General features: G+C 42.3%; 1 protein-coding gene and 1 long non-coding RNA gene across 3 annotated transcripts in view; both read left to right on the top strand.

Annotated features, from left to right (window-relative positions):
- Positions 1-276: 276 nt before the first annotated feature.
- Positions 277-4039, top strand: LOC121889470. The gene is made up of 2 exons (XR_006093544.1): positions 277-2487; positions 3346-4039. It is a non-coding gene; the product is annotated as an uncharacterized LOC121889470 (long non-coding RNA).
- Positions 4040-6434: 2395 nt separating this feature from the next.
- Positions 6435-23350, top strand: part of actn3b (actinin alpha 3b) — a 34964-nt gene continuing 18048 nt past the window's right edge. The window contains exon 1 of one of the 2 annotated variants that reach the window (XM_042400430.1): positions 6435-6815. In XM_042400430.1, coding sequence (XP_042256364.1) covers positions 6681-6815 — 135 coding nt within the window. In that variant the 5' untranslated portion in view covers positions 6435-6680. Of the gene's footprint in view, positions 6816-7524; positions 7625-23350 lie in introns of those variants that run through there. The other variant, XM_042400431.1, reaches the window with a different exon arrangement.

A 23350-nucleotide genomic window follows, 5' to 3' on the forward strand; every position in this document is an offset into this window, starting at 1 on the left:
CAGAACCAAGGTTGACGTGTTATGTTGGGGGGTGGGGTCGGGTGGGGGGGGTGTTTGTCTTGAATGTGATATGGATGTAGTATGTGTGAACGAGTGAAAGAGAGAGATACTGTATGTGCGGGCTCCTGACCTTGCAGCGCACAAACGCAGCAGCTAAGACTGCACCTTGCAGAAAAAAAAACAAAAAAAAAAAACGTTAAGCACACATAATACGTACTGTAATGTATGTTTGGATTTCTCCTTGATCCTTTTTTTCCCCCCCAAATCCCTCCCCCCCCACCCCCACCCCGCCCCCCCACCTGTGCTCTAACTACAAAGCTGCAAGACACTGCTTCACCTCTCTTTCTCTTTCTACAGCTGCCTACCTCTGAGAGTAAATTTCAGTGTAGATTCTATTCTATTCCACTCTTTCACTCAAGTCAGCAGTTTATTTTAGCGCTCCTCGTAAAAAGGTATAGGGTCGGCAGTTTAGTGAGGGAGGAGCCGGGTGTCGTTGACAATGACTTTTTGTAGATATTCTGTATTTAGTCCTCCTACATGTTCAGAGGCCTTTTTTAAAAAAGAAATAGTGTACGTGTTTTGTTTGTTTTTAGTGTAGTTTACATGTAATACAAGTCAACCTGGGATGTAATGAATTGTACATGGAAAAAAAAAACCCATGTGTGACTACTGAATGAGCTGTTTACAAAGGATCTTTACAATGCATCCTACTTAGAATCATGATTATATGTGACAAGCTCAATTATGTGCCTATATGCTTTGAGTGAAGTGCATTATGTGGAGGGATCTCCCATTTTAAGTGCTTTTGACATTACTTTTTAATCATTTCAGGAGGGGGTAAACAGGAGCCCTCCGGAGCTTAGTATCCAGAAGGCTACGAGCTTGGGAGCTTTTTTTCTCGTAGACTCCTGTATTTGATCTGTTTCATATCATAAGGTTTTTAAAAAGCCACAAACTCTTGAGCCTCACAGGTTCATACTTAGTCGCTGGTTTTAAGCAGAAACGACAGTGATAGCACCAATGAAGTGAGAGATGGGGCAGTATCTTCCAGTTGCCCCCAACTATCATCCTTTTTTTTTTTTTTTCCAAATACCAGACCTGCTTCAGATTGTAATTGTAAAACGCTTTTTAGTGTCTGTTTTTTAATCTGGTTGTTGGATCTGATAGGTGGGGTTTGCTGCATCAGGATATAAAAAAAAAAAGCTTGACTTTCAAGGTACTTTTTGACATTCATGTCCCCGTGTGGCGAAATCTCACCCATCTGGTTTTATAACAAGGTTTTAGAACAATCACTGAGTTGTTTTTTGCAAATACTATTTGACAGCGGTCTGATGCACACACAGACATGCCCTCTAAAATCACCTTACTGCCTCGCTGTTCCCCCCTCTCCCCTCTCCCCCTGTGGTTTTTAGTGGTAAAGTGACTTTTTGCATCTCACAGTGTAATCTTTCTGTGTCGTGAATATAAACACATACCAGTTGCATCCTTTGTAGAGTTATGTGGTTTGCGAAATGTCTTGTTTGCCATGTTTGAGACCGTATTTTCTAGAGGAGTATTTTAATTTTTGCCTTTTTTGTTTTTTTTTGTTTTGTTTTTTTTTTTAGGAAAAGACAAAAGAAAAGTTAAAAAAACCGGCATGCTTTTTATTGAGAATATGTATACTATAAGCATTATTATAATAAAGAATGTTTGGCTGACTACTATGGTAAAAGAAAGCAAAGGGTTTGGACATTTCCCTCTTCTTCTTGTTTATGTTCTTCTCCACTATCTGTTTCTCTTGTGTAAAATGGCCACCAGACCCATTTGACTGGGGACCCAGGGGGAGACAGGTGTAGATGCTGCCCCAGCTTTGCTCTCTTTGGTCAGGGTAAGTGCGGGTTGGTGCTCCTTTCTCTCTCCAGCTTCTCAAACTGTGTGCAAACTTCTGCTGCAAGGCCCCCCCCCCACACTGAAAACCTCTAACAAGGTGTTTGCACTTCATAAAATGCATTTCAGTATTTAATTCCGGCAAGAATGGCTTGGTATGGTCCTTTTTTTTTTTTATTTAAAATTGATTTTCATGCAGGAAGGACATTATATACACTGTGAAATTACATTGAGAGCTGGGGAGAGGCACACAGATAGAATGGCCTGGGTGCATTTTGATCTGTGGAGCAGTCCTGTTCCTGGGGTTAATGGGTGTGCGTCTGGTCTGGTCTCTCCCTGCTGCACCAAATTCTCCCCCCTCCGTGTGTCTCTTGTGTCCACTCTACTCTCAGACCTGCATGTGTGATAATCTGTGACTCTCTGACGCAAAAAAAAAAAAAAAAAAAATAGCCCGCGACAGTCCAGCTCTGAACTAACTATCTCAACTGAATTAGGTCACCGTGCCACCTGGAACGGCCAGCACGCAGCCGTGCGTGAGCGTGGCGGCGTGAGCCATGGGGATGACTTTTAGCGCGACGCCAACCGCAGTGGGAACTTGTTCTCTCTCTCTTCACCACCAAGGTAAATGAAAAGCAAAACAAAACAAAAACAAAAGCACTGACCTCTCCTCTCCCCACCTGCCGCCCCCCCCCACCCCCTCTCCTTTTTGACTGTGCCTTGACCAAACACTCCTCCTCCCCCCCCCTTCCTCTCCTCCGCCATCACCACCTCCCCACCCAACCCCCTCTCCCCGCTCCGTAACTCCTCCTTTTGCTGCAATGGCAGTGCTACACCTACAGCCTTGGGCTTCTCCTCGGTGGGGGTGGCGGGCGGGGTGGGGAGGGGCTAGGACCCCCATCCACAAGACCAAGTCCTGTCTTGCATCAGCATACAAGGCGACTGACTGTACCCTCTCTGTCCCGCTGGTGTCTGAGCGTGTGACTGCGCTGTGGGTGAGCTAGTGAATAAAGGGAGGTGTGTGTGTGTGTGTGTGTGTATGACATAAAGAGAGCATGGATGTCTGAAAAACTTTCTGGGTGGTGTTTCATTGATTGGTGAGGCTTGGCACATGCGGACACACCTCCACCCCTCTCCCCTGCCCGCTAGTCAACTCCTCTCCACCGCCGTATTCGCCGCCCTCACCACCTCCCTCCTTCCTTCCCTCCCTCCCTTCCTCCCTCCCTCCCTCCTTCCCTTCATCACCTCCATCCTCTCCCTCCTCCTCCTCCTCCTCCTCCTCAACCCCCGCCCTACTGTCCCTATGCACCTCTCCTCTCCGCCGTTCACACACACTCACACACACAGCGCTTTTTTTTTCCGCCGCCACCGCCGTCGCCACCTTGGATCTGGGTTTGTGGCTCTGGCTCGGACTCAACTTCCCAGAACCACCCACCTGACCCAACCTCCCCCCTACCCCCCCACCCTCCTGTGTTACCATAGAGGCCTGGGCGTGCCAATGGACAGTGTATGTGTGGTGGCCCGCCGCCGGACTCCGTAACATGACACAGAGAGACTTAAATGTTGGACGAGTCGCTTTGCTAAAACTGTTGAATGCTGGGGTTTGCTTCACATGGCTGTGGGAAGGATCTTAACTCCTGTTTCCCAACACTATTTAGCTCCATTACATCTAAGATGATAAACCAACCTCCTAACTGTGGAGGTGAACAATTCTCTCATCTCTGGGTCCCTCACAGCCTGTGTGCCAATCAGAAACATCCTATAAGATAGGCCTAGGTATGAGGCCAGTCTGACCTGTAGATTCTCATCAATCTCAGGGTTCCTATAGGACTTTTCTGGTACGGCGGCTCTATTTCTCTAATACTGGGATCAGCTGGACTTGGCTGGATATGTGCTCTGAGTGCCATGTATGTGTTATTACCTGCTACGATTGTCCCTGTGCTGAGAGAGAAAGCTTAACCCCACACACACACATACACATACACATACACATACACATACACATACACAAACTCACAGTCACAGGCATCGAGTATGCAGAGTCAAATGAGTTGTCCGCCATTTGCTCTGACAGCTGCGAGATGGAGTCGAGACAAAGAGGCTGCGGCCTTCTGTCTGCCCTAACAAGCAAAGGGAAGGGAAGACGGAGGAGGAGGAGAAGGAGGAGAGGAATGAATAGATGAATTGATTACAAGGTGAGTTGGTAGAGGAGGGATCCTCTGTCCAAAGCTGCTCACTAACCTCAACTTCCTGTTCTTGGAGGACCCTACTGGTGATCGCCATTGTAGATGTAATGGCCGTGTTCATTTAAAAAGGGCCTAAACAGTCTATAGTGGACATTTAATGCATCCTGATAATGCTGCTTTGAGTCTAAAGTTAATCTTCGTGGAATTCCACCTAAACTGATTTTTAAATTCTTTATTTCTAAACTTTTTTTTGTATGTTTTAAAAGCTCCCAAGGGTTTTTTTGACAGTATCAAAATACACTATTCGTAATCCCCATAAATCCAACGCACCTGCAGAATGAGAAGAAAAAGACTTTGACTCCCTTCTTGGCCTCCATGATCAGGGCTCGCAGTGCTCCAGTTTTATTTCCTTTCAGCCAACCCCCTTCCCCCCCCACTCTCCCCCCCCCAACTCCTCACTAAAGGCTTCAGGTGCTTGCGAGTCTCTGAGCTTCCCGTGCTTGGGTGAATGCAGCCACGCATCTCTAATCTCCTCCCTCCCCTCCTGCTCTGAATTCAGTCACACATACTGACAGCCAAAGCTCGCTGCAGCCTCCTCTTCCTCACACCCACCTCCACTCCCCCCCCCGCCTCCCCACCTCTCCCTCCCCCCTGCCTTCTGTGGTTTGGACAGCTGAAGAACTGTAAATCCAGATGCTCTATATGCACACGTCCCTGTGTTGTGTTGTTTTGATGGGATCCCGCAGGTTACATCTGTTCTCCTGCAGCAGGTATTAACTGAGATGTGTGAGTGTGTGCATCTGGAACCATAAGCCCACTCCAGCTTGGTTCAAGCACAACCCATCATAGACCATATTGCCTTTTTAGTTTTTGCTTGTTGAGATTTGGCAGGTTTATCCAACATGACCCTGACTATTCCAGCACAGATGTGAATTAGATATCAGCCTCTACCGCTGCTCATCCTCTTTATTTCACATAACCGTGGCATAGCAGCGGAGTTTTACCTCACATATTACCTCATCTACAGGCAATAGACAGGACATGAACACCTGCAAAACGCAATGCAATTCAATACAACATCCCTGTTTTCATTAAAAAGTTCAAATTCTGTTGAAAATAAATGTGATAACTCTTGATGCTGCAGTGTCAGGCGGTGGTGTATTGGCATGGATTATATTGTAAGGTGTTCATGTTATTTTGTCCAACCCCTGACTATATATATATGTGTTTAAAAGCCACAAGAGGCCATGTCTGTTTTTTTTCTGTGGTCCATTTTTATTAAGATCACGACAGCTTCCTCGCTGTCCGCTGCACCTCACAGCTGCATTTCTGTTTACTCATTCAATTCCCTCAGCTGAGAAGAAGTAGCACATTAATGTACCTAATGGTAACCACAAATAGTCACACAGTAGCTAAACTTCTTCCAAGTAGGTTAATGGACCAAGCAGAGTGTAGTTACATTTAAATGCCAGGTTAATTACGATAGAAATCGTCATTCTAGTTTCCAAAGAGACATCAAGGGTGACTTTATGTGTTACCTCCAGAGGATAACGATCTGGATCTGCTCATTTCAAGGGAATTTGTTCCAGCACAAGGTTGAATGGGGGAGGGAAGGGCAGAGGGGAGGAGGGGAGGAGGGGAGGGAGATTTTAGTTGATGAATGTTGGATGAATTTTTTTTTTTGCATCATGTTTACTGTGAATGACAAATCCTGGTATAAAAACACAAATTATATTGTAAGGTTGTGTATGCATATATATATATATGTATGCCTTTTTAATCTGTATTTCTTTAAACGTTCTGATGCTTTTTTTTTCACTCTGCATGCAAATCGTGAATAAATTCATTTTTTTCCTCATGAATATGTCTGGATCTCCTTTATTCTACTTACATTTCTGCACAGAGATTAACAATATACATAATGCATTTTTCCTGATAGACTCTTGAATACTTTGTAGTGTCATTTATGGTAGCAAATAGTCTTAAATTGTGCATTTACTTAATTTTCAGCAGTGAAATAAGTTGGTTTCTGTCAGGCATACTTTGCCTGGAGTACTGCATATCTCCAAAATCTCTGAAATAACTGCAGACCTCATGTTTTGAACAGATTCAATTCTTTGATCCTGATTTCTGGGAGAGATAGACTGGAACTACAGAGGCATAGGTTTGCCATTGAGGTTCACTAACAGCAACAGGTGCATTGCACAGACCATAAAAACCTCTCTGGTACCAGGGGGGCGTAATTGACATCCCTGCACACCACTCACAAGCCCCCTGTCCCTGCCCGCGGCGGACTACCCCGCCTTTTACACCTTTTTAGGGTCAGAACCTGATACCCATGCTGTCAGTTCCCATACTTATTGGGGTGCGGTCACGTGTGCCACTTTTGACCAGGAAAGGAGCACCGGCCGGCAGGGTCTTCTGGTAGTGGGAGCACCACCTCCGCACAGGCACCTCGCACCAGTGGAGTCTGGTCTTTGCAGCCCCTAACTGTCTCTTCCCCCCGAAAGTGAGACCCCTCGTCTCTTGGAGGTTCTTGCCCTCACGGCGTCGTCGTCGTTTCTATTGCTGATTACTTTTTTCTTACTATAAGCTGAGGGGGACGTGAGAAGTCCTGACAGAGGCGGCACGATGACAGCTGTCGAAACCCATATCACATACAGCAACTCCTACACGATCCAACATGAAGAGGCGTACATGACCCAAGAGGATGACTGGGACAGGGACCTGCTGCTTGACCCAGCCTGGGAGAAGCAGCAGAGGAAGGTAGGTCTTGTGCGCCGTGCGTAATTACGCACAGATTGACCCTTGCCCTTTATCAGTGAGGGACTTTCTTTTTAAATGCTTTTTTAACAGGTTAACATGCCAAATGAGATGATTTTCTAATCCAGTGGGTTCCACTAATTGTGTAAAATATTTAAAACAGCCCAACATGAAACCGGGCTAAGTTGTCCTCGCACCTGGCACTTCAGTCCTGCTGGAAGCTGTGTGGGCAGATATTTTAGGCCGAGGAACTTTCTCAGTGTTGTCTTTCAGTTACCCCCCGATTGCCTTGCGAAGACTGTCTAAATATAAAACCACCCTCCCCAGTCTTCAGCCTACATTTGATTCATAACTTATGAAATACACTGGAGTTTTAACAACCTGAAGAAAGTTTTAAAAAAGCACAACACTGAACTCAGAAGCGGAGGTGAAGTGAAGGGGAGGGAGAAACTTACCAACTGCCAGTTTAGTAATTAACGAGTTTACTTTTTACTGACATAAATTAACAACACAGTAGGCAAAACCCAAAAGAAACCAGCATTTTTTAATTTAACTGATGAATACTGGATTAAATAGTGCGTAAATATAAATATATAACAAAAAAAATGACTCGTAAAAACTATTTTTTTTAGCCGTTATTGTTAGCCATAGCAGGGGGAGGAGGCCAGCCGTTGCCTAGGCGACCAGCTGGCCTTGCCGCGTGGAGGACGAGCGTGACAGGTGCGTTTAATGAGCTGTCGGAGCCATAAGTCAACTGACATCAGGTGACGTCTGCGGCCGCAAAAACTGGGACAGGAACAACATTCTCAAAGGTTAATACAGCTTTATAATTTTCCTAAATGGTCCCCTGACGCACACATTGTCCCGCCACTTCTCTGTTTCACTTGTTTAAAAAGATATTTGTCGTCTTCGGTTTGACAACAGTAGGTTAGCATGTCCTCTAGCAAGAGACTCCTGGAGAACAAACTGAAAATAGCTGCCAGGTAGCTCATCTGGAAGGTAGAACAAGTTTTCTCAGTTGCAAACTCAATTATATTAGTCAAGAGGGTATTTAAGGCCTGGATATCGCCTCAAAACACAAGTTATACTCTTCATAGACCTACCTTTTCATGTATTTCTGTTTAACGTTAACAATTAATACAATTGAACTGTCTGTTATGTTTAAAACTAGCCTAACACCAGTTTACACTTAATGTAATCATCCATATTTACATCTACACCTTTTCATTGATGATTAACTTGCTAAAATCAAACCCCAACCCCAAACAGGTGGCTTGACAACACTTAATTCTGTTTTGAAGATTTTTTTTTCATATTTTTAAAAGGCTTTTCTATTTCCATGGAGCAAAAAAAATATTCAGTCTGCAGCACAAAGCTAAACACTTACTTATCTAATTCCCCAATGCCCCTTTAACAATAATTATACAGGAAATCATACAATAGAGAGATAAAACTTTAAGCTAACAGTCACTTCTGGCTATCATCTGTGTGTTTTTTTTAAACAAAAGAGTCACTTGGGAGTTAAAAGTCTTCATTACTGTGAAACAGATGTAATTTTTTTCTGTTCCAGTCACATAGAAGAGTCTTTGAAATCTGGAAATGTATTCAGAACAACTGTTAAGTGTTGTCAAAAGATTTGTACTTAACATTTTGAGAAAAAAGTTAATATGCAGAAGTCTCAAACACCATAGAAATGATTAGTTTATTTACAATTAACACAACTTAAGTTCTTATGTCTGATGTCATGTTTCTCTGTGATTGTGAGGGTGTGTAAATGTGTTGGGTACATGTTGGGTGATGCCGATATGTTTTTTTCCTCTGTAGCTTCTTTGTACAAGTCAAGAAGTTAAGGTTTCAGTTTTAAAAATAGTGTTATTCTTAGCAGTGTTGCTAATTTATCATAGGTTTCACACTACTTTCAGAAATAACACACCGTTGCTCAAATGTCAGCAGTAAAAATAATCAGACTGATATTATTATATATTAAGCTGATATCAAGTAATGCCAAAAGTATTCAGATATATTAATGGATCTGTAACAATTTTTCTCAAAGTTTTCTTTGCTGTATCCTATTTTGTGCTCCTGCCACAAGCTAATTTCCCCACAGGGATAATTTAAATCTAATCTAATCTGATGTAATCTAATCTAATGTCACCTAATCTGCACTACAGTGGAGCGTTACAGCATAGAACAGCATAAGAGCAGCATTTTAAAAAGGCATGTTCAGATGGCACCAGCTGCGGTGAATCTGCAGAATTGTTCTGTCAATGCAAAATGTCCTCCGCCGCTGCTAACTCCCTCCCAGTGTGACAGGCTGAGACGCCTCAACAGATGGTAGCGCGGAGCGAGCGAGGGAGAGCGAGAGAGAGAGGGAGAGAGAGAGAGAGAGAGAGAGAGATGGCAAGGCTGGTAGATATACACCCCGGGTTGGTTTCACAGACCTACAAATAAACATCTTCCTAAAAATACTTTTCAACTTGCGAGGCTCCAACTTCCCTCCCTCCTTGCCTCCCTCCATTGCTCTTTTTCTCTCTGTCTCTCTGTCTTTTTCTCCAGTCAGTTCCCTCGTTCTTTTTCTGCTGCTTTCTTTTGGCACACCTTGTCTTTTCTTCCTACCTTTACCTCACTCTTTTCTTTGTCTCGTGCGCCTGTCAATCCTTTCACCATAAGACAATATAATAGGCCTTGAAAACCACACACAGCCAAGCATCCCCCCCCCCTCCCCTCTCTCTCTCTCTCTGTCAGCCTTCACCCCTCAGCCTCCCAGGGGAGTAGGTCATCGTACTCCGTTGCTCTTCTCGGCATGTAAAATCTAGCTTAAGGAGCTGATATCAGCCCATAAATATAGCCGGAGCATCATTTTGCGATGTAATGAATATGAAAGGGAATCCTCGCGCCACCTGTTCTCTCTTCTATCCTTAAAATTTCAGTGGAAAAAGCCGCTCATCCTCCCCCCCTGACGCAGTAGTAAAGTGTTTGTCAACACACAGTGATGCTGAATCTGATACTGGATATTAGAAATAGTGTGTGTCCATGCACATGTCTGAATTGTACATCTTGACACTGGTTTATATTTATCAGGAAGGAGCTCTGGTAGATTTCTTGCTACATAATTCATGGCTTGGTTTGGAGCAGGAGTTTTATTTAATAGGGGAAAAAAAAGCGTGTTAGATATTGCATCTAGCAAGAGAGTGTCAGATAAAATGAGACATGAAAGGACAGAGCGATGAGGTTTGGCTGCATCTCGGTGATGCGTTTTCTCAAAGCAAACTGTACCGCTAGAAATAAAAAAGCAACGGGTTGTTTTATTTCGCTTCGCCCCCCCCTTACCCCCCCCGGTTAGTGGAGGCTGATTGAAGAGACGAGGCGACGACAGAAGTAGATGTTTCCGTGAGCTCTCGAAAGGCTTATTGATGTCTGCCCTCATCCAGATGCTGCGCTGACAGCTTTAGAGAGGTCTTTACTCAAGCACATCTACAAACAGTCAAACAGCAGTGATCGTTACAAAGCAAGATCAATAGCTGTTTTTAAAAGATGAACTCTCACTTACAGAGGACTGCACGCACCAAAATACATGGCTATGAATTCAAAAAAAGAAAAGGAGTTTTATTGTTGTTGTGGTGGATTTATGCTGCTACACACTACTGTTGACGCTTCATGAAATAACTTTTATTCACATATCGTAGTTTAAAGTCTTTTTTTTTTAATGTTGAAATAGCTTAAGTACACAGAAAATCGTAATACACCAAAAATTTACCACAGTGACCAAAGTCGTCTTCTGTTTCACATAGTTTGAGAGTTCAGCTGCTAACTGACTAAGTGAATGACTGGCAGCCTAGCGAAGCTTATGTTAGCAATGACCTATAAATACCCATTACATAGGGGTTATCAACAGCCCTATTGGCTCAGCTTACCTATTAGCTAAACGGCGAATGCTTGTTATACACAGAAGAAATTAGGCAATTTTCATACGTCATTGGTTTTAAACTTAACTTTGTGGATCAATTAATATTGTGATAAGATTCAAATTGACATAGTAAAAAGTCCTTTTAATGCTCATCAATCATATCACCTTTTTTTTAACTGTTTGATTAAAAGAAATTACTTTCCAAAAAATATAGTTTGTTCCCAAGTTGATGTGAGAATTTAACCGCTGATATTAAATTATAATAACCCAGTTAATGAAACTGTATAATCATGAAAACAAATGTGACTGATACATCACGTCTTAAAGCAGATTAAAGGGCCTCATAATGAACCTCGGTAGGAAACACAAATGAGACTTAAACTACAGTAAAAAAAATCTCTCTCTGGTGTTTTATTCTGTTCCACAGGGTGTAAAAATGAATGAAGTGGCCGAAAGAGTCATCGTCGTCAGATTCAAGTGATATAAAGTTATATTCAGTAATGTGATATTTATCCACTCAACCTAATGTAATGCCCCTCTGTGTGGGTGAGAGGAGATCTTAGGGTGCTGCGTAATCGAATCTATTCTCATCTAATCTCATTTTGCACTTTAACAACTCAGCCAGTAGTGCGGCAGCCAGACGGACTCATTGATCTGACCTCCTCCTACCTGATGCTCCGAGACACAATACCGAAGTGATGTCTGTCCTCAGGTGATACTGAGGCAGCAATTTACAATAAAGTTTCTCTTCTTTCTCTGTTTGATGATAATGATGCGTAACAGTAGCCTGAAGACTTTTTTAAAATATATGTGTCTTGGGGAAAAGTTGTCGAAACAGATATTTCTTTCCAAGCGAGCTAGAGATTTTTTGTCTTAAGGCCCATTAATGTCCACATTTATAATATCGGTAGCACTGTTTTTGCAGTTGATTGGAAGAAGTACATATCAATAAAACAGATTAGCCTTGGTAGGCCCTTTACTATCCTCCCTCCTAATGTCCTCAGTTAAACTCTGTGTGTTTGAAATGTGTCTGAGCCACATGTCAAGCTTCGTCAAACTGATTTAACTGTGTGACTGAAAATACTGAAATCACGTTACCATCAATAAGGAATTTTTACGATTTGATCTGCTCTTGCATAATACTTTAGAATACAAGTTGTTCTCACTCATCCTGGATGAGATGTATTCATCCAGGTCTCTGGTCTCTTGTTTTAGAGGCTGAAGTTATGATATTGAATGGATAGAAAGAAGGAAAGAAAGGGAATTTTCTCAGTCTTAACTTGCTCCATTACTCAGAAAATTGCAGAAACTAATTTGTAATTCACCGCATTACTCCTGCTCTACTGAACTCTGCCCGCTGTCTGGACTTCGGTACCCAATCCCAAGATGCATCTGAGTAGAGGGGAGGCCCCTTATGTTCCCTCCCATGATTCACTCTGTTAGGGGTCATGTGATCCCAGTGCAGGAACAGTATATTTCTCTTCACTAGACCAGAGGAAATGTATCATTTTGTTTCAGACCACCATGCAAGAAATAAGTAATTCTGATTAATATGTTTAACATTTGTAAGCAGAAATAAGTCATAGCGGCTGCACAGGGCAGCGAGATGGAAGGTCACCAACAACAAAAGTCTGTCATGTGATGTTTGATAGAGGAAAAAGGAAGATAATTGATTTTCCATCTGATAAAGACACTTTTACAAGGAAGACAAAAAGGGAAGGTTCCTGTTTACACACATATAGGCCCTATAAAAACATATACAGCTTGTCTGTCTCACACTATATCTGAGAAATTATTTAATTATGACTGAGTAAAAATGTTCACTATCCACTGCGTAAGAATCAAATAAAAAGAGCAAAACAGCACTCAAATCTTTGCCAAGCCTTTAAAAGTTTACTCCAGGTAAACCATGTCCAAATAATAGGATTAATTAACGCAGTGAGCTGTATCTGTGTTGTGCCAAACATGTCGAGAGTATGTGTACGAGGGTTAAACGTAAGCGGAGAGGTGAGAGAGCTCGCAGTCAGATCAAATAGCAGTTGCTATTCCAGAAGCTGTGTCCATGTAGGGAGGCTTCTATAAACTGCTTTAGCGCAGGAGCCCTGGGAGGCCGTAGGAAGGGCTGAGGAGTGTGTGTGTGTGTGTGTGTATGTGTGTGTGTGTGACATGATCAGCTGTATTTTATTAGCATTAAAGTGTTTCTGATGATTTTGTGTGTGTGTGTGTGTGTGTGTGTGTAAGAATCTAGACGAAGACTTAGAAACAGTTTGAAGATATAAAACCGCTCGCAGGGTGTCGTAATGATGAAGGCAAGACACACGATACAGCCGCGGTGTCAGAATCCAGCGGGTGAAAGTAGAAATGATGATTGATGGGGTGCGAGAGCAGCCATCTTGATCTGATCAGAGCAATCCTGCGGGTCCGTAGATAGCATTAAAGCTCGGATTAGTCAAGAGAAAATTGCACGGTTGACAGCGGTGTTTTGTTTCCCGCGCGCACAAAGAAACGAAGCTGAAAATAAAACTAAAAAAAAAATGTAAAGCATTCTGTGTCATCAGCGCACGAGTATGTTCGAGTTGACATAGTAGAAAGCTGCAACCAGTGTTACTTTTTATTCTTCTCTAGGCTCAGAGCTCGGCATTTGAAAACGGAGACTCGTGTTTATGAGGAAGCAGAAAGCCACAAGCTGCCAAATCTGTGACCTCAGTTAACAAATGACACACAGCGGATACATGGCTGAACACCTACAAAATGTCACCTCAGGTTCTAATGGTGTCAGACTCAAGTGCTACATTTATGTCGACCATTCAGTCTCCTGTAGTAATGAGACCAGCTGAACACTGAACCTGTCTTTATAGAAAAGAAAAAAAAAATCACCTAAGCTCATAATGTTGCAGCTGAATGCCGGCCGCATGCGGTGGATATTTATAGGCAGGTGGTAGCAGAAGTTACAGTCATCAGTTGGAGGTCTGCTGAGATGATGGGTCCCTTATAATAGGACTGAGGTCATGAAGATATCATTATGTACTTTATAATGGCTTAAAAAGCTGCAGTCATAAAGTATGCTGCCAGAGCCTTGTTAACACTAGTTAAAATATCAAAATGTTAGCCGACTGCTGTAATCTTTGGCTTTATGGATTTAGCTTTATGTATTTTACATCATGCCACTGTCCTGTTTGGATTTTGTGCCATCAAGGAATGGCAGTGGCCGTTTTTATAGTCTGAGCTGTTTTATGTAGAGTGAAAGATGTTTATTAGCTGCTGCATCAGACAAGCTTTAGGCGTTAACAGCTGTGTGCGAGCAGCGGACTTCCTGAATGACGAAGCACACAGCAGCAGTCACATGTAGTTAATCTGGAGTCGCTTCAGTTTTTGCAACCTACAAATAACAAAATGAAATCAGAGTTGTAATATCATCTGACTCGAGCATTGAATATCCTTTTTGTGGTTCTGGTAAATGGAGGCAGAAGTAGAATCACAAGGTTGACGGTGACTTGCTTTTTCTGCTAAATGAATGCGGGGAAATGTAGCTGCATGTTACTATAGACAGCGAGATCAGTTTCACACCTAAGTCGTCATGTTCAAGGTTCCTGTTGAGATGGAATTAGCTGACCCTAGATCTGCCTGGACAGTTTTGCCTCTTATTTCAGAGAAAGAACTCGCCTACTGAAATTAGACACAACCCCCCCTCCTCCTCCTCCTCCTCCTCCTCCTTCTCCTCCTCCTCCTCCTCCTCCTACTCCCCAACCTGTCCTCCTTCTCAGGCCAGCCGCACTGTCATAAATCCTCCACAAGCGCTCACACCAATTTCTCTCTCTCTCTCTCTCGTTGTCAGTCTGAATCCAGAGCTCATTAAACGACAAAAGACTCGGCATGCTGCCGCCACCAACCATGAACCTGTACAATTACCTTTATTCTTCACCATCGATCACTCAGCCAGTCAGTTAATCTGTTGAGTTGTGTAACGAGAAGGAGGGTGAAAGCGGTGAACAAAGAAAGATAAGGATGCTATGTGTGAGTGTGTGTGTGTATGTAATGCAAGCAGAAAATCAGGGTTATTAGATTCAACCTCTCTGACAAGTGAAAGTGCACAGAAAGTCTAAACTGGAATAAAAAGTTATTAAATATACATAGCAACATGCCAAAAAAAATCATCAAAATCACCATTGCTTTTTCCTCCTGGAAGGTTACATGTTTTTAGCCATGTGATAGCTAAGCTAAATATTAGCACCGCTAGCTTTTAGCCTAGCGGTGTGACTCTAGGGACGACAATCTCGGTCGATTGGTTGGTCCACTACTTTGGAGTTGACTGAAATACTTCATCTCAACAACTATTGGATGCATTGTCATGAAATTTTGTCTGGAAATTCATGGTGCCCAGATGATGCACCCTAATAAACGATCTCCTGGGTTTTCCTCTTGTGCCACCATGAGGTTGACATTTATGGTTTTGAGTGTGACGTCTCTATATAAAGAACTATCGGATGGATCGTCATGAAATTAGGTTGAGACAATCTTGCCCCCCTTCACTCCCCTTCAACATGAGCTGTAATAACTTCAGTGGTATCTGACTTTTCATTTAGCTCCATCGTCAGGTCAAAATTTTAATTTGTCCAATACTTTGATGATTATGATGCACCATGTACAACCGCCTTCTCTCTAGTCCAACAACACTACCAAACAATTTTTCACCATGTCCCCAAATTAGGCTCCACAACAGCCTTGGCGAACTGAAATGGCATCAAATAAAGGAAGCGAGATGCCATTCATTATCCGAAGCCTTCACTGCCCTGTCCTTCCTGTTAATTCTCCCTTTTTATTATTGATAAATCCAAAATATTCAAAGACCACGTTGCCTCTCTGGCACGTCTGAAAAGTTAACACCTGCACACATTGTGAACACATTGTTATGTTTTGGCGGGTATTTCTGGCGAGGCGTCATTATTCCGGTGGCACAGCAAAACCTGGAAGCGTGAGGCAGTGGAACACAATGTAAGGCAGCATAATGGAGAAGAGCAGGACACAATGTTTCCCCCCGCACTGAGCCGAAGCAATTAATATGACAACGCAGACAGATGGCTGTGTCAAAACAGGTGATTGACTGAACCAGGTTAGCCATCAATTCCCTCACAGCAAACCGTCCGCGGACAGAAAATAAATCAGCTACCTTGCTTGTAGATGATGCAGTGCAGGATTGTCAAGCAGTGCCTGTGTTTCCAATGTGGTGAAAGTCGTTTTATTCATTATTATTATCATTATTATTACTTAGAGCGCAGTGAAACTCCTTTGTGTGTTTGTGTAACTCGTGTTCTGCTTTCTCATATTAAAATGCTGCAGATGTTGTTGTTAATGGCATATACATTTCAGGAAGCAGCCTAATATTAAGTTCCGTTTGTACAAAATCCTCCCTTGAATCTTTAATTCATTAGCATTGTTCTCACAGTGTTTGTGGGCGGAGGACTGTAGTCTTTCATCACCTGCTCCACCTGTTCCCTCACCAGCTAAAATCCCCTTGCGCCCACAGTACATCTCACTGGCATCTGGCAGAGGGTTTGATACACACATACACACACACTTTGACTAGAAGAGGTGTCCTAGGCCTTTTATCCTCTGAACACAGACATAAATCCGCGGGTTTGGACTCGGGCCTCGCATTTGGAGGCCGGCGGTGGCCCTGTTGTCAGCAGGGTCTCTGGGATATTAGCCCGTTAATCCTTCATAGAGGAGAGGTGGAAAGGGAAGGCTGATAAATTGATGTCGGGGACTGATTGACTTACAGTTCAACCAGCTGAAAATGTAACTTGAAACCATGGTTTACAAAATATTCTGTGAGCTTTTGACTTGATACAAGATTCCTTTCAGTAACCCAGGCTTGATTGTGTTATATATACTGTATGTAGTAAATGAAAGGGCATTGGCCTCGCCGTTATTCTTTTTTTAGAAAGGAGAAGTTTAACCGCTCATTTCATTTCCTCTTTTCATCAAACTCAGTTTCATCTTCCTTTAAATCAGATTACTCATGTCAGAACTTGTATGAAGCAGGTCTGTGCCAGTATATTATGTTTTGTGAGCAAATGTAGCACTTTTTAAGAATAATTTCTTCACTAGGTATTAAATTTCTCACATTTCGGTCACACTTTTAGGTGTAATTCTGAAACACTACAAGCCCTCTTTGTGAAAACCTTTGAAACAAATCTGTGTTTCAGTTTTTATTTTCAGCAAATGACCTCAGTCAGTAGTTCCTAACCTTTTTGTCTGGTGACCTTTTAAAGCAAAGGAATATGACCACTTGTCAAACCTTCTAGTACATATATATATATATATAACGAAGTTGCAAGTATGCCAACCAAAAAGTTATGTTTTCGATGTCATTAAACTATCCATTATTTAAAATCAATATGCAAAGATGAGAGACAAGTTGACTCCTAACTTTAACTTCACAATGTCAACAATCTTTAAGTTTTTACAGATGTGAGTATTAATTTAAGGGCAGGTCTCACTGTAGTGATTTGGGGTTTTAAGACCACTGATCCATAATAATAAATGTTATTATCTGCGGCAACAGAGGCGACGTCACCAAATCTATTTGTATAGTATTGGAGGAAGTTACTCACAGAGGTTCCTCGCTCTATGTTTAATAGCTGCGTCAGCGTCGTTGGGGGTATTAGAGGTAATGTCGGTGGGGCAGAAGAGTTCAGGTTGATCTATTAGAGGTGTGTGTGTGTGTTGGGGGTCGAGTGTTGGGGTTCAACTCTTGGGTTCTCATGTCATCGTCCCTGTGGCACCCAAGTTCAGGGCCTCGGGTCTCTTTTTTTGAGGGAGGGGATATTTAAAGCCCACAAGGGGAGGAAGGGGAAGAAGAGAAGGAGTTCGTGGAGAGAGCGTGTGGCAGGGGTGGCTCCTAAATGTCGGCTACACCTGTCGTGTGTTGTAACTCCTCTCTCCTCTCCCTCCGCCGTGGTCCTGTTACTTTATCGGCAGTCGAAACTCGGCGGAGGAATTCACGCCAATTGATTCCTGATGCAAGAAAGTGATGTCAGGGATAAATTCAGTTAGAAAAACAAACCCTTTGATCTGTGAGCGAAACAGATAATGTTGCTGCCACTCTATATATTAGCTGTGTGTTGTGTAAGGTTGGGTGTCAAACCTCTTTTTGGTACCACAGAGTATAAAAAAACTGTCATGTACCGAAGCCTAGTATTGAACGTCTTGTAAAGTAATCTTGTTTATGTGTTTTTTGATCAGATTGTACCTGATTTTAAATTCTAAAATAGCCAATTTTATGCGTTTAGACAACATTTTAACATTTTTAATTATCAGTTTTATAGAAAACCATGTTCATATTTCTGAAAGTAACGTATACAAGTAAGCATTAGCACTGACACTAGCACCAACAGATTTTAAATAATACCCAGTTATGTCTTTTTTTATTTTGTTATAATTCTCGCACTATGTTTTATGCTTATCATAGATATCACCCGTTGAGATGAATACCAAAGTTGTCATTGTAGGTCAGACAGTATAAATCTCACTTCCTTCATCGTGGATCCTGAGGCCAAGTTGAGTCAATCGTCCAAAAACAAACACACACACACGGCAAACTCTCCTGTTTTCAAAAGTGAAGGTTGTTTTATTGAGACATGCTTTGAGATGAGAAGTGTGGATGGGGGTGTTGTTCGTCCCCTCAGAGCCGATATGGCTCAACGGCGGCTCTTCGAATCTGTCAGAATCGTTACGTTTGAGGACTTATATAAGCTCTGTCAGTTTTTTCTGTGCGCAGATCTCAGAAACAGTAGTTGAAAGTGTTTTCTTATGTGAAGTTATTGACATCTGTGTTTTAATAGCGCTGACGCCCTCTTTTTTGCGGAAGCCTCAGATGGATCGACGTCTGATTTTTTTTTTTCTATTTTTTTTAATGTGTTTGAGTTCGATATGATTGAGTTTTTACTGATGTGAAATACACATTTCAAGAGAAAAGCTCAGCAGTGGAGCAGTTTCACTCCATCAGCTCTGACAGATGGACAAATTATACTCTTTCCCTTTTACTCTGTTATCTGCTGACAGATGAACAGAGCTTGTTACATTCAAGCGGCGTCCTGCTGGGACTTTCTCAGCGGCCAGTGATGATGGGAAGTTGCTCGTCAGCCAACCATGTAAATGATACTAAAAGAGTGTGAAGATTTGCAAATTGTGCATCTTGAAAAGAGGGGGGAAAGCATACTTGAAACATGTCTTTCAATATAGCAAGAACAGGTGGTCTGAGTCATTCATTTATTTACAGTTTACTTGTAATAATCATCATACTTTTTATCTGTATATCATATAGATTTACAGAGTCTCATCAAATCAATTCAAACTCTACTAAATAAGACAAAATAAAACCAAATATATGAAACGGTTCACAGAAGTCTGCAGTATAACAGTTCAAGTAAGAGTCAAGTAAAACCTTCTTGACTTCTTTCAGTGTCATGCAGTTAATCATTTTTAAAAATATATTTCCTCTGGTATGTTTTTAAATTAAATTGACCTTAATGCTTGAAAGCATTGCGACTGAAATAGGAGGAATAACAGCACACGGGAGCTTCAACCCCTTTGTGTCAGTGTTTTTAATAACTGCTGGCCTGTGGTTTGTTGACGATGGGAGCCGCAGGTTTTTTCATTGTGGGTTAAAGGTGCACATCCTCTCCTTCGTGCAAACACTTATTACCGTCAGACAGGTGCAGTGAAGCGGCGGCAGTCCAAAATCACGCCACTGTTGTTATATTTTTGGCTTTCGAGTTTTTGGCTCAAAGCTGCAGTTTTAAAGCTATAACTGGTGTTTTTTGTCTGATTCCAGCTACACATCTAGATCTCTGATGGAGATTTGATAATTGAGTGAGTGAATCCAAAGATGTTTATCATTAATAAAATTTTATATCTATCTTTGAAAGAACTGTATGTATTCGTATCCATGTGCATCGCAAATATAGTGACCTTATAAACACTGTGTTTTTATGTGCAGCTATTATTGTGTGCAATGCACGTGAGCGGGCTATGATTTGTTTAGGCGGCATGTGTGTGTGTGTGTGTGTGTGTGTGTGAGTGTGAGAGAGAGAGAGAGACCAGGACATGACATGACTGCTGAACAGGTGTGTGACAAAGGTAGCCGTAGTGGACAGGTGTGAATGAGTCAACCATGTCAACCTCGCAGGCGGACTATTTTTACACCAGCAGTGCAACATAAATACCTGTTATATTAAGACAAAGCACATATACTGCGTTTATGTATTAACACGACACGCATTTAGATTGTTAAACTTTATAAAATTAGGAGAACAAAGCGAGCCGCTCAAACAAATAGAGGAATGAGGAGAGCGTGATACCTTTCCGTGCATCTTAAGTACTACATCAGGACTTTTATTTAAACTAACTGGACTTGAAAGAATGAGGTTATGGGCTTAATGGTCAAAGCTGCAATAAAAGTATGCTGTCTTAATCCATCACAGGCACACAACATGATTCTCTAAGATGCTTCTGCCTCATAAAATGAATTAAAATAGATTTTTTTTTAAGATTAATTTCTGTCCCGTGTGCTCCAGAATTAGCCTTTTTTTTTTTTTTTTTTAAAGCTTTGCTTATTGTTTTCTCATTGCTTCCTGCATCACATTCATTTTTCCAGTCCGTAGTAGCTTTTTGACAACAACAAACAGCCACCAAATTTAGTACATAAAGCTACACAGAGATAATGGATAATGTGTAGATTGATAAGTGCAGACAGTGTTTCCAGTAAGTTTTCATTCCAGACAAACACTCCACCAGCATATTTCCGTAATTAGATCAGCCGTCTCTGATTGAAGGCGCTAATTAGTGAAATCAGCTACTGTAGACTTTTATAATTAAATCTGCACAAAAGACTGGACACCAGTGAGGCAACACTCAAAAGAGGTTAGGTGTAAATTAAGAGCGGCCTGCAGGTTTACGTAATTATCTGTCTCATTAGCAGAAGTGTTAAGGTCGGATGTTTTATTTCTGTGTCACAGAATAGCCCGAGACAGAGAACCGGAGCCCTTCGAGTGTAAAGAGCACCTTGACGTAGCCGGAGTAACACTCACTCTGGGCTAACCATCAGGTCAACTACAGCTGAAGTGTGTAATATCACTGTGTGTGTGTGTGTGTGATGTGTTGGACTGGCACCACAGAGGGCGGGAGGCACATATCTGTAACATAACGGCGAGACAGGAGCGATCGCCAGCAGCAGCAGGACATTTTGTGCCCACAAACACTGAGGTGAGAGTTGCAGGTAAACGCAACATAGTCCCAGTTCACGGCTCCTGAGCAGAGACAGCAGCAGTCGTTCAGCCAGATTCAGGAAGCAAGGATCTCATTTATTTAAAATGTAACATTTAATCAACTGCGCTGGTCACTTATTACAATATCTTATTCGCAAAAGTCTCACCAAAAACTAAATTGAATACTAGTTATTGTCCAAAACATCAAATAATTCACATTTCCATGCAAGTTTTTGTCCCAGTTTCCAGTTCAGGAATGTTTTTCACATCCACAAAGGACGAGATGTTAACAGTATCTACAAGGATAACTTGATAAAATAGAACAGACTGAAGCTTTATTTTTGGACACGTCATATTTTGCTTTGAATGAACATAATTCAGTCGTCTCATCCATCAAAAAATCAATTTTTTTCGGGAGCCACCCCCTTATTTATTTGCTCATTACATTCAATTTCCCGAGTTAGATCTCGACTGATTTTGAAAATTGTGGTCTTAGTGTTTTGCCGTCTTTCTTAGTAATTAATTTCAAGGCAGTTATCGAGCCGTATCTTTTTCATCTATCATTTCTCGAGGCAGTCTCCCAAAATTACAAAATTATGATTTAATAAAGAGCTAGAATTGAACCACATATTGAAAACCACCAAGGCCAAAAGGACATGACTCAAGGCAGGATTTTCTCCACCATCCTGACATGTACACATCTGGATCTGTCATGTAAACCCTTCCAGTTGTGACAAAGGATTTTAAAAGTCCCAGAAAAATATATCATTGTTGTATAACATTTCTATCCTCCCACCTTAAGATATTAGTTTCTACTGCAACCTAACTACACCAGGGCTTTGCTGAAATCAAATATGGAGTTCAGATATTGAACAGGTCGTTTCAGAAAATGGATCTTACTCCTGGCTTCCCCTCCGAGGCCGGCAGCGGCAGCACTGGTTGCATCAGCGCTTTAATGTACAGTTGAGCTAGCTGACATTATTAAGAGCCTGTTCAAATGGGAAGAGCAATGTGTGTGTGTGTGTGTGTGTGAGTAGGAACCTGTGTGTATGTGCGTGTCAGCTGTATTGAGGGTCAGCAGCCCTGATTCCCCTTGTGAGGGGGGGGGGGGGGGGTTAGTTATGACAGGCATTCAGCTGGGCTGCCGTGACCTCATTTTACAAGGAGGACCTGTAAAAAAGCCCCAGCCGAGCTGAGCCAGGCCAGACCGACAGGTGTGGATAGACAGAGAGGAGGAGGGAGGGGATGACTTCATGCTGGGGGACTCTGTAGACCACCACAGGCATTAAAACAAACCCGGGGGATGAGATAATAGAGCATTACAGATGCAGTGGAATAGAAATTATGGCTTTAGCTATCACAGGTATGGCAGTTAATAGTTTTTTTTAATCCTAGGGTGCCCCGTTAAGCTCTTTGGATTTAATGAATTTTGGATTATGTTTGTATCTCCGGCTTTATTAGGTTAAGTGAATCCTTGATTTCAATTACCGCCAGTTTAGTTTCTAACAGCCCTCCTTTGATGTTGCCGCAGTCCTCTCATCTTTCCCACACTTTCTCAAGTTTATTATTTTATATCTTGTCATATTCCTCAATCCATTCCTTCCTCCCCGTCTCTTCTTGCTCTCTCTCTCTCTCTCTCTCTCTCCGTCTTGGACTCTTACAGTTCACCTCAGGAATCCTGCCTTCTCAGCTGTCCGGTGGTGTCCCATAGCAACCCGATTTAGCCTCTCCCGCCTCCTCCTCGCCTTCCTCCACCCTCCCCTCCACTTTTTAGTCTTTTCTCCTCCTCCTCTTCTTCTACCTAATTTAGCCCCCACCCCTCCCTACTCCTTCAACCCCCACCCTACCTCCTCCCTCCTCCTCCCTCCTCCACACACACACCTTTTCGTCTCCTCTCCGGCTTGGCCTGCTGGTCCGTGTGTGCTGGATTAGGAGCCTGTCTAAATTTGGTCATGCATGGCAAAGGAGAGCAGCACCTGCTGGGACCCCGGCTGGTTGGACAGGCGGCCTCTTCTCCCTCTCCAGACCCTTACATCAAATTACACCAGGGCCTGACCATTCCTGTCACCCCTCTCACTTCTCCACTTCTCTGCCTCTCTCTCTTTCTACAAGTCTCTCTATTCTTCTTTCTAATTTCAGTTTGAAGTGAAGTACAGATGTGACAAATTATTTTTGTGTCCATATGTTGTGCAAATTTCCCAAAGGTCTGCAAAAGAAACTTCAAGTCAGCACATTTCTAGTCAGATCCTAAAGTAAAAGTAGCAACATTACAGTATAAAAATACTTCCTTATTACATAAAAAGCATTTAAAAACATCCACAAACTCAATGCATTTTATAAGCTCATTATATGTTTTGTGTTTA

Source organism: Thunnus maccoyii, chromosome 22, assembly GCF_910596095.1.
Source record: "Thunnus maccoyii chromosome 22, fThuMac1.1, whole genome shotgun sequence".
NCBI lineage: Eukaryota > Metazoa > Chordata > Actinopteri > Scombriformes > Scombridae > Thunnus > Thunnus maccoyii.